An 11902-nucleotide genomic window follows, 5' to 3' on the forward strand; every position below is an offset into this window, starting at 1 on the left:
TATATATACACATACATACATATATATATATATATTTCTGGCTAGGAAAATTATAAAATCTAAATTTCTATTTAAATTAGATAAAATCTAGATAAAAAGTTTATATTAGATAAAATTTCGCATGCTGTTTTGTTTGATTCTGTGTCAGAACAATTGTGACCACACACACACACACACACACACACACACACACACACACACACACACACACACATAAATTTATTTATACATATATATATATATATTTCTGGCTAGGAAAATTATAAAATCTAAATTTCTATTTAAATTAGATAAAATCTAGATAAAAAGTTTATATTAGATAAAATTTCGCATGCTGTTTTGTTTGATTCTGTGTCAGAACAATTGTGACCACACACACACACACACACACACACACACACACACACACACACACACACACACACACACACACACACACACACACACACACACACACACACACACACACACACACACACACACACACACACACACACACACACACACACACACACACACACACACACACACACACACACACACACACACACACACACACACACACACACACACACACACACACACACACACACACACACACACACAAACAAATCTGTTTACCATAAGGTCAATGTTTTTAAACTCATATTTCATACTTAATGAGCTTTGATGATAATTAAATCAATCTAAACAAAGATTTACTTATGTTAGGCTCTCTGGATTTCATTTATTAATAACACTGCCATTAAAAAGCTCATTCTCAAATAAAGATTTTCCATCATTTACTAATAAATGAGTGTTTTGCTCATGGGTATCTGAGCATTAAACCCACTCACCTGTGAAATTACCCTCACAAAGGTTCCAGTTTTTAAAGGAATTGTACAGATTTGTACATATGCATGATTTTGTGTGTGTATATATAGACGTAAAAGATGTTGTCATTATGTTGATGCTGGTATTGGGCATTGCATGGTCTATTAAAACACGCAAAAATGTATGTGTTTTAGAGCACAAATACCTATGAGATAAAAAAAATACAAAGAGAGAATGAGATGGAGGCCTAAAACAGCAAGTCGACCTTTAACATAATTAAAAGACTTATGGGTTTGTTTCCAGTTTGAAAAATGTATGACCCACTCACATTTCTCATGCTTAATTCATTTAAACTTTGCTCAACTTTGTGTAATTTCTTGAAATGAGCCAGCATTATTAAAAATCTTTCGATGGGGACAGAGATGAGAAGAATGGATAAGAAATCTAACAAGAAAGATTTGATGATTTCATCAACCAAGAATAAGTGCAAACAGATTACACCAACACAGTGGAACAGATTAGCCTTAAAGGGGTCATATGACGTTGCTAAATAGAACATTATTTTGTGTATTTGGTGTAATGCAATGTGTTTGACGCAGTTTAAGGTTCAAAAAACACATAACTCACGTTTGAATCGTCAGTGGCAAATTCTTTAGATATGAAAACATACTTACAGGCTGTGATTCAGAAGCGATTGTCCTTGCAAAGTTGGAATTGCCCCACTTTATAGAAACTTTGTGCACAGCATTGTAGGCTACTCTCCCAGGTTCAGGAAGCAGTCCTCCGTAAAATGCACTACACACATCTGAATATTTGGGTTGAACTGTTCCGTGGTGTCCTCTTTTGGAAGGCCAAACTAAGTAGTTTCGCTTTCACAACGAAACACACATTGTCTCCACGACATGGCAGCGGTGGCAACAATACTACAGTGAGAATAAAAGTTAGGCCTTCTTTCTTTGCGTGAACATTTGGGCAGTGTTATGCAAATCTTCCCACACAATGACGTAGACATGTGGGGGCGTGTTTAAACGAGGTGTTTTAGGAGGGTGTGGACGAGTCTTAACTTTTTTTAAAGAATATCTCTTTAGGTTTGAGACTTTAATATTTGCAATTTTAGGGATCTTATCTATGCACGAACAGCTTGTAACACTCCAAAGAGAAAGGAAAACTTGAAATTGCATTATATGACACCTTTAAAGGGATAGTTCACCCATCAGCAGAGCTAGTGTGAAAATATCTAGAGTTCCTAAAGTTAAAGGGATAGTTCACCCCAAAATTAAAATGATGTCATTAATTACTCACCCTCATGTCGTTCCAAACCCGTAAAACCTCAGTTCATCTTCGGAACACAAATTAAGATATTTTTGATGCATCCTGTGAGCTCTCTGACCCTCCCATAGACAGCAAGGGTCCTTACACGATCAAGGCTCAGAAATGTTGCAAGGAGATCGTTAAAATAGTCCATGTGACATCAGTGGTTCAACCGTAATTGTACGAAGCTACGAGAATACTTTTTGTGCGCAAATAAAACCAAAACAAAGACTTTATTCAAAAATGTGTCTCCTCCGCGTCACCCTGGCACCATTTTGGAGAGTATCACATACGTAAACAACGTATGCTGTTCTGTGTCAGCACCACTGTACGTGGATGCGCTGTTTACGTTGTTTACGCTTTGATCTGAACGTTAACCGCGTATCCGCGTATATACATTGCATACGTTGTTTGCGTATGTGATACTCGCCAAAATGGTGCTATAGGGTGACACAGAGGAGACAAATTGTTGAATAAAGTCGTTATTTTTGTTTCCTTTGCGTACAAAAAGTATTCTCGTAGCTTTGTAAAATTATGGTTGAACCACTGATGTCACATGGACTATTTTAACGATCTCCTTGCTACGTTTCTGGACCTTGATCGTGTAAGGACCCTTGCTGTCTATGGGAGGGTCAGAGAGCTGTCTGAATTAATCAAAAATATTTTTATTTGTGTTCTGAAGATGAACTGAGGTCTTACGGGTTTAGAATGACATGAGGGTGAGTAATTAATGACAGAATTTTCATTTTTGGGTGAACTAACCCTTTAATTTCACTCCAGTAAAGATCAGAAGCTTATATGTTTGCTGTTCTGTATAAATTACTTTTATTGCAGCTATTGGATGTGATTTTATCATACACATACTTGTGTAGACATGCAATTGTCACCTCTTGGGTGATTAAACAGATCAAACAGATATTCTTCTGAAAATATAAAAATCTGTTTTGTGCGGTTGGTCTAACTGCACAGGTGAATAGACTGCATTTAATTGTGTTTGTGGTAATCTTCACTTGCTTGTTGTGAGAATGACAGGTTCTCTGTTCACTTATGCTTCTGTGAGCTTGTGTGTGTGTGTGTGGCTGCAAGTCATTTCACACTTTCATACACAAATTTCCACGCTTTATATGTGTGTGTGAAAGTGAGGAAAGATAAAATGCCAGCGGAGGAGGACGAGTCTGCGAGGTGGATGCAGGGCAGGGTGAGTAATTCCTTCAAGTCTCTGACAAGCCTGAAACCTGACAGATGAAATTAAAAGCATGCAATTCAAATCAAAGCATTTATTCATCTGATCTGCATCTCCCTCTCTTTTAATCTCCACCTTTCTTTCTCTTAATCTATCTCCTAATTCTTGATCTAATTATTAATGTATATACAGTGGGTACGGAAAGTATTCAGACCCCCTTAAATTTTTCACTCTTTGTTATATTGCAGCCATTTGCTAAAATCATTTAAGTTAATTTTTTTTCCTCATTAATGTACACACAGCACCCCATATTGACAGAAAAACACAGAATCGTTGACATTTTTGCAGATTTATTAAAAAAGAAAAACTGAAATATCACATGGTCCTAAGTATTCAGACCCTTTGCTCAGTATTTAGTAGAAGCACCCTTTTGATCTAATACAGCCATGAGTCTTTTTGGGAAAGATGCAACAAGTTTTTCACACCTGGATTTGGGGATCCTCTGCCACTCCTCCTTGCAGATCCTCTCCAGTTCTGTCAGGTTGGATGGTAAACGTTGGTGGACAGCCATTTTTAGGTCTCTCCAGAGATACTCAATTGGGTTTATATATATATATATACACACACACACACACACACACACACACACAAGAGTATATATGAGTATGTAATTTATAATTAAAATAATATAAATATATATTTTTAAAGGAAACATAACAATAAAAAGTATATATATATATGTGTGTGTGTGTATAAATTTATAAGTTCATTACCATTTTGAATAGTTTTTTAAAATCTTTTTTATATTTAATCGTTTGCAATTTATATATATTAAGATATGAAGATCTTAATATAAATATATATATATATATATATATGCTCTCTCTCTTCCTCTCTCTGTCTTTTACTTCAGTTTCTCATTATATAACGTGTCTATGAATAAACTAAAATGATGAATGATACACCGGAGTAAACACATTTATAGAAGAAAGGGAGAAGGTGGAGAAGCAGTTAAAGGACTTGACAGGATGGAAGTAAAGAAAACAAAGGTTAAGGGAGGGAGAAAAAAACGAGAGGAAAGGAGATGTGATTAAACTTAAAATGAATGGAGCATACAATCCGCCACCCCCCCAAACATCCACATTGACACATGCCATTTCCTTCATCTCACACACACACACTATCATCCTTAGCCAGATGGCCATCAGAGACTTCCTCATCACTTCCAACACATGTCAATGCATCTGTAGCACAGTGGGTATGTGCTATATATGTATATAGGTGACATGACTTTGTTTTAAAATATGATTTAAACTTACACCGCTGGACAAATGAATGGACAGGTGTTTGCGGACAGGCCAGGCTGTCTCTTTGGGATGATGGACAGGTGTGTCCAGATTGCAATGGCCACCTGGAGTCACACTGAGCACCTGACCCCATTTTGTATTAGTGTGTGTGTGTGTATGTTTGACAGAGGTTAATGACCTTTCCTGTAAAACAGATGAGCCTTTGTAGCACCTCATCAGTCAAACATCTCTATGTTTCAAAAATTCCCCGTTTCCTCGAAAATCTCTCTCTACAAATTGCAATTAAATCTACAAGCAATTTAATTGAACACCATTATGCTTGGGTTGCTATGCAGTGGCTACAGCATTCTGAGTAGTTTTTAACCGATTGCTTTTCTGTAGTTTCATTTTAATCAGTGGCATTTACTGAAGATGTTCTTATTTGTTTATTTCTGGAGCGCCCATTAGCAATTGCAATTGAAATGTTTGGGAATGTGAACATAACTTTCCATGGTTATATTAAAACTCACTGGTTGCTCTCTAGCTCAAGTAACAAAAAAAAGACAAGCCCTAACTCTCTGGTATTTGGGTCAGTAGATATGGCTCATATCATCCTTTTACACCTGATTTATCATTGTTACATGCTGGTTTAATAAGTGGGCCTCTTAGTGGGGTTTATGTCTCCACAACATTTTTTTTTTAGTTGTCTTGATGCACATTTTTCTCCAGCTCATTTTCTCTTGTTTAACCTGCCTGAAAGGAATAGTTCCCACCAAAATTAAAATTAGATTTAAATTTACCCACCCTCAGGCCATCCAAGATGTCAATGTTTCTTCATCAGAATAGATTTGGAGAAATGTAGTCACTTGCTCACCAATATATTTTCTGTAGTGAATGGGTGCCGTCAGAATGAGAGTCCAAACAGCTGATAAAAACATCACAATAATCCACAAGTAATCCACACCACTCCAGTACATGAATTAGTAAAAGTGAGTTAGTAAAAGTGAAAAGCTGCATACAAAAATCCATTGTTAAAGCATATTAACTTTAAACTGTCACTTCTGGCCAAAATATCAGCCCATAATCCATAATAACGCCTCTCTCCAATGAGGAAGTCCATCCCATGTTGTCCTCTCACATCAAAATGCAACAACATGTTTGTTTAGAACTGTTTTGGACTAGTTTCACTTATAAACTGTGTTTGATCTGTGCATATTTCCTGATGAGACGACTTTTTCACAGGCAATATTATGGTTGGAGGACCCACCATTATGGTATTATTATTATGGTAGCCGGAAGCAACAGTTTGAAGTTAAAAACGTCTTGATGGATTTGTTTCTTTCAAACAGACAGCTTTTCACTTCACAAGATGTTAATTGATGCACTGGAGTCATGTGGATTATTGTGATGTTTTTATCAGCCGTTTGGACTCTCATTTTGACCAGGGTTTCCACGGGTGTTTTAAAAAGTCTTAAAAGTTGTATCAATTTTAAGGCCATAAAAAGTCTTAAATGGTATAATAAAGTCTTAATTATGATTTCAAGAGGTCTTAAATTTGGGGAAGGAAAGACAAGAATTGCGATATGGCTTAAGTGATGATTAAACTTAAAAAGGCTATGATTCCATTAAATAAACATAAGTGATGTACGTTTCAAAGTGGCGTGCTGCGCTGCTTTATGTTCTAAGGTTACTGGGGAAACTGCTATATTTCTGCCGTTGCAAAAGCGCCTCCTGCTGACAGAGAATGAATTTACATTTTCAATAAGCGCGTCTGCTGTTCAAACCAATGCAGAATTCAACCCATGTTTTTACGCAGCAAACGCGCAGAGTTGTAAATGTGAACTGGTGGATTGAAAATAAGATTATTCATTATAAAAATCTAAACAATTAAGACAGCAAAATATAAATTTTCTTAAATGAGAACATTTTGTATATGAACTGTAAATCATGTTTTTTACAGTCATTTTACAGTTTAATATGTTCCCATTAGACATTTAATATTTTACCATAGACATTGCCCTATCACGCTCGTATGGTATTCATTTTATTTGTGCAGGTCTTAAAAAGTCTTAAATTTGAGCTTAAAAATCCTGCAGATACCCTGTGACGGCACCCATTCACTGCAGCGGATCCATTTCAAGTGATGTAATGCTATTTCTCCAAATGTGTTCCAATGAAGAAACAAACTTATCTACGTCTTAGATGGCCTGAGGGTGTATACATTTTTAGCAGATTTTATTTTCTTTTCTTTTTTTTTTTTGTGCTAAATTATTCCTTAAAAGGCCTAAGTGTAGGTTGCAACACCATGTGAGTTTCATATGTTTTATATAGAAAGTAATTATTTTAATTTGTGTTCTCATTCATGTCTCAGGACAAGTTATAAAGTGTAATATTTAATGTTAGGGGTTAAAACAAGCATTAAGTATGCCAACTGTCACTTAAGTATAAGCAATCACCCTTAGCAAGCACCTCTAATTCAAATTCCCAAACCTGAAGGCTGACTCACAATCAAACAGAAAAGTGACTGGGGAACCAGTTGACTGCTGTTTGAAGCCCAATTCTGATTAGCGATTAGTTTTATTAAGCTAAAAATTAAAAATTCTTTGGTTTTGTGTGGTTAATCAGAAAGGCCTTTTCTTGCTGCAGTGTAGGATTTCAGCCACTCAATTTTAACTTCAGTCAGCACATTCATTATAATGAGAAAAGGCCAACATCAGTTTTACAGCGAAAAGAGAAAATGAGATTGTAAACTGCCTTCAATAAACCAACGCTTTAATTAAAACACTACAGGTTTGTTAACCCAATGCAGAGTGCTTGGAAAGGGTGTCTGTATCTGCAAGTGTTTAAACGTGAAGTACTTAAACTTATTTGAATTCTTAAAATGCACATTAATGTATGAATTTTATTGAATCAAAAATATAAAACCAAGTGGCATTTTCAAATAAAGTAAGCTTTTCTCAGAACTGACTTTACTTCTTTTGCTGTTTTGCAATAACTTTTAACTAACTGCTTTCAAGTAACACTTCACAACATTTCACTAAAAGTGTCCTAATTTTTGGCTTACATTTGAACAATATATTTTGTTTTATCATTTAAAATCTAACATTTTTGTGAAATGATTTATTTGAAACTGCACACTTAATGAACAAATTATGATTTTCTCAGAACTTTTGTATTTATTTATTTTGCTGTCTCACTTTTGAACAATATGTACTGTTTTATCTTTTAAAACTTTTTTTGTGAAATGATTCTTTATTTTTATTTTGTTTTAAATGCCACTTGGTTTGATCTATGTCTAATCCACATAAATTCCACATACTTTTCAGGCCCTTTTTTGTTTAAGTGTGTGTGTGTGTGTGTGTGTGTGTGTGTGTGTCTGATTTTTGCATGTACTGACAAGGATGTTGTGAATCTAAATCTCAATACTTATTCATGAAAGTTTAGAAGGCCTATACAGTTCGGTGGCCTCTGCCAAACTCTATAGCACTAATAGAAATCATTGCCATCAGCCATGTGTCTAAATATGTTTGTAGTCTAAACCGCCAAAGGCTACTACTGCCTGCGCTCCAAGCACACATGACTGCAATTAGCATAGAAAAAATACAGGCTGTGAAAAATACCGTCGCTAAGTGTTAGTCTGAAATTCATTTGCACTTAACAGCGTGCGCAGCGTGCTGGTGTGCGAAAAAGAGTTACTAAATAATGCTGCTTCGGATGCGTATCAAGTCACCGGGTTCGCAGAGCGGGTGCGACCGTCACACCATCCCTACGGGTTCAATGGAATTAGCGCGAATTCTCCTCACACATCACGGATAAGAAGGCGCGCGCGGCGTGGATCATGACTGGCCATTACCATCACTTAATCGTAGGTTGAGTCTTGATTAGAAGAATGGAGGCGACAGAGAACCCCCACGGAGGAAAGAGGCAAACAGATCCACTATCCGCCCGGCCCGGAGAAAGCAGTAGGACACGAGGCTCTTCTCGGAAAACCTGACGTCAATACGCACACGCATGAGGCAGTGTGAACCAAACCACTGTCAAGTAATGTCTTTGCCCTGGGCGAATAGGTTACCCACTTGAAACCAGCACAGGAATCTGCCCTAGGAATATGATTTCTGTGCAATTTCTGTGTATTCTTATTTTTTATTTCCTGTGCATCTTTTATGACTACAATAGCCTAAACACGTTTTGATAAAGCAATATAACAAGAGTGTGTTATGGCATCAGTTGATTTAAGGAGGCAGCACAATTGTGCGATATGCTTTTAAAGTTCAATAAACAAAAATGTAATAGTCCTATTGTGTAACTTTATAGAGACAGTATTTACGGTTAAGTTCCAAACAAACCCCAACAGATCCGTTCATGAATGATAGATTTTGAACTGAATCAGTTGCATTCATGATTCAATGAAACGCTATTTTAAATAATAATATAATATCACTATTTTGGTTCCTGAATGAATCAGTAGTTTGAGTGAATCGGTTGAGTGACTGTTTTCTTTCCTGAATGAATCAACATTTGTAAACGAATCGGTTGAACAATGATTCAAAGTCTCACTCATTAAAGGGTTAGTTCACCCAAAAATGAAAATTCTGTCATTAATTACTCACCCTCATGTCGTTTCAAACCCGTAAGACTTTCGTTCATCTTCGGAACATAAATTAAGATATTTTTGATGGAATCTGAGAGTTGTCTGACCCTCCATAGACAGAAACACAACTGAAATGTTCCCAAGTCCAGAGACGTAGCAAGGAGATCGGTAAAATAATCCATGTGACATCAGGGGTTCAACCGTAATTTTACGAAGCTACGAGAATACTGTTTGTGTGCAAAAGAAAAAAAAAAGAAGACTTTATTCAACAATTCGTCTCCTCCACATCACCCTGTAGGGCCATTTTGGAGAGTATCAGCTGGACGTAAACAACGTATGCTGTTCTGTGTCAGCGGATTTGTGTTCCGAAGATGAACAAAGGTCTTACGGGTTTGAAACGACATGAGGGTGAGTAATTAATGACAGATTTTTCATTTTTGGGTGAACTATCCCTTTAAGATTCACTAAAGCCACTTGTCGCCACCTTCTGGCGTAATTATGTAACTCGCACAAATAGTCACTGAAAAATCCCCACAGACTTCTTGTTAGATTGTAGGAGAGGAACTAACTGTATAATTATCTTTATATTCTGAGGGTCTTTTTCATAACCCACAGGATATATTGTGATAAGATCGTCTCTCCCTTTCATTCACACTCTGTTTGCTAAACCCTTTGCTGTGTTAATGATATATTTCCCTTCAATTAAACTTTTCAAAAACTCTTTTAAACTATTTTTATAGTTTTGTAAGCGATTTCAGATTTTACTACCATTGTGGGTATGAGTCAATATAGGCAAATTCTAACAAACACAGAGACAAAATACAGTATGTGTGTGGGGTTGGAGTGACGATTGCAGGTTAAATCGATCATTAATCCTTTTCACCTCCAGTAGGATTCACGCCCCTAATCGGTGTCATCTTTTGTAACTCAGCATCACTCGAGCACACGCGGAGGAAACCCCCCTCTCATCCTGACGTCAGGCGACTCGTTTAAAAGGCAACTTTGGAGGAATGAGCTGCAACAGAAGGAGCAAAGAGATAGAAGAGGCGACTTACAACTAGCGCAGCGCTACCCGACGCATCTCTCTCTTTTTAATTTCCCACCAAATCAATACTTTCAAAGATGCTCTCCACGCGTATCCAGTGCGCACTGGCGCTCCTGTCCCTTGCGCTCGCAGTCAGCAGCGTCTCAGCAGCACCGACAGATGCCAAACTCCGCCAACTCCTGCAGAGATCTCTCCTCAACCCGGCTGGAAAACAGGTAAACCAAAACCTACATAAATTACTAGTTTTAGTAATTTTATATGTGTTATAAAATGACTTTATAATGAATCATAAAATGACAGCAAACGAACTAAAATCACTGTCCATGGTGCTGAAATCTACGAACGCATCTACATCTTGAGACTAAAGTTCTACAATTCAGGTAGTTTGAACTTGCATAATGTTGATTATGATTAATATAAGCTCACGCAATCATAAACTAATGATCATGCAAACATTAGGAATCAGAAAAGGCAAAAAAAGACAATTTATCAATATATATATATATAAAGCCTAGCGTTAAACACTTTTAAGACAGTGCATTTTAGCCTACATATAAAACGGAAATGAATTCGGATAACAATAAATGGCGGTTGTCAGACAGTCTGACTTCAAAGATTTCTGAAGAGCAAAATTATGACAGTTGCAAACTTCGGCTTTATTCAACACAACGCTTAAGAATTCGATGTAAAACTAAATCAGTGCCTAAATTTTTAGACAGGCATTCGCTTTGTGCAAACGTTCATTTCGATTTTTGTTTCTTCACTTGAAAATGTTTTACTATACCGTCACTAGGGCGGTACTCTTTAAAGGGTGTTAATATGCATCATTTAGGAGTAAATAAGGTACAAATATGTAACTTGCAGGTTTTGTACCATAGGGTACCAACCCAGTGACAGCTTTGTACCTTTTTTCTGAGAGTGTCCGCATTATCCGACGCACCTTTGGCAACAAGTATGCAAACATACTAAAGCCCCCCCCCCCATCTCTCTTAATTTCTTCAGGAACTCGCCAGATACACACTTGCAGACTTGCTCTCGGACCTCGTGCAAGCAGAAAACGAGGCGCTGGAGCCCGAGGATCTGTCCCGCGCTGTGGAGAAAGATGACGTCCGTCTGGAGCTCGAGCGCGCTGCCGGTCCCATGCTGGCACCTCGCGAGCGCAAAGCCGGATGCAAGAACTTCTTCTGGAAAACTTTCACGTCGTGTTAATTTCTCACCGCGAAGCGTTTCCTTTTGACTTATTCGTTTTTACTCCTTCATATTTCTTTTTTTCCCGTCTTTCACGTATTCTTCATCATATCTAAACTGTATATAAGGAAATAAAAGCGATTATATTTGTCGTTTAACAACGATGATAGCTCTAACTGACTATGTTTTTCAAGGCTGTTGATGTGTCATTGGAAAGAATGTTTTGCGGATGTGTGCGAATCTGCTTTTAATTGTACTTTAGCAGATATCACTATTTTTAATTGTTTGTTTGAATAAAATCTATGTTTCAGAGCCAATGCATATTGCATCTTTTTCCCACCAACTTAAACACATACAGACCTCTTCATACAATACTGAAAACACTGATTTTTATAGTGTGTAAAAGTCAAAGGCATGGAAAAAAACGTCCAAGAGGTCTCCTCTTTCCATAATGTTCCAGATGTTTTTTTTTTTTTTTTTGGATT

At 37.0% G+C, this 11902-nt stretch overlaps 1 protein-coding gene across 1 annotated transcript; it reads left to right on the top strand.

Annotated features, from left to right (window-relative positions):
• The first annotated feature begins 10209 nt into the window (after positions 1-10209).
• Positions 10210-11722, top strand: LOC107683458 (somatostatin-1A-like). Its single transcript, XM_016479512.1, has 2 exons — positions 10210-10444; positions 11232-11722. The coding sequence occupies exons 1-2, from the start codon at positions 10307-10309 to the stop codon at positions 11436-11438; spliced, it is 345 nt and encodes a 114-aa protein (XP_016334998.1). The 5' UTR covers positions 10210-10306; the 3' UTR covers positions 11439-11722.
• Positions 11723-11902: the final 180 nt, after the last annotated feature.

This window comes from Sinocyclocheilus anshuiensis, unplaced genomic scaffold (assembly GCF_001515605.1).
Source record: "Sinocyclocheilus anshuiensis isolate Anshui unplaced genomic scaffold, SAMN03320099.WGS_v1.1 scaffold1170, whole genome shotgun sequence".
In the NCBI taxonomy this organism is placed as follows: domain Eukaryota; kingdom Metazoa; phylum Chordata; class Actinopteri; order Cypriniformes; family Cyprinidae; genus Sinocyclocheilus; species Sinocyclocheilus anshuiensis.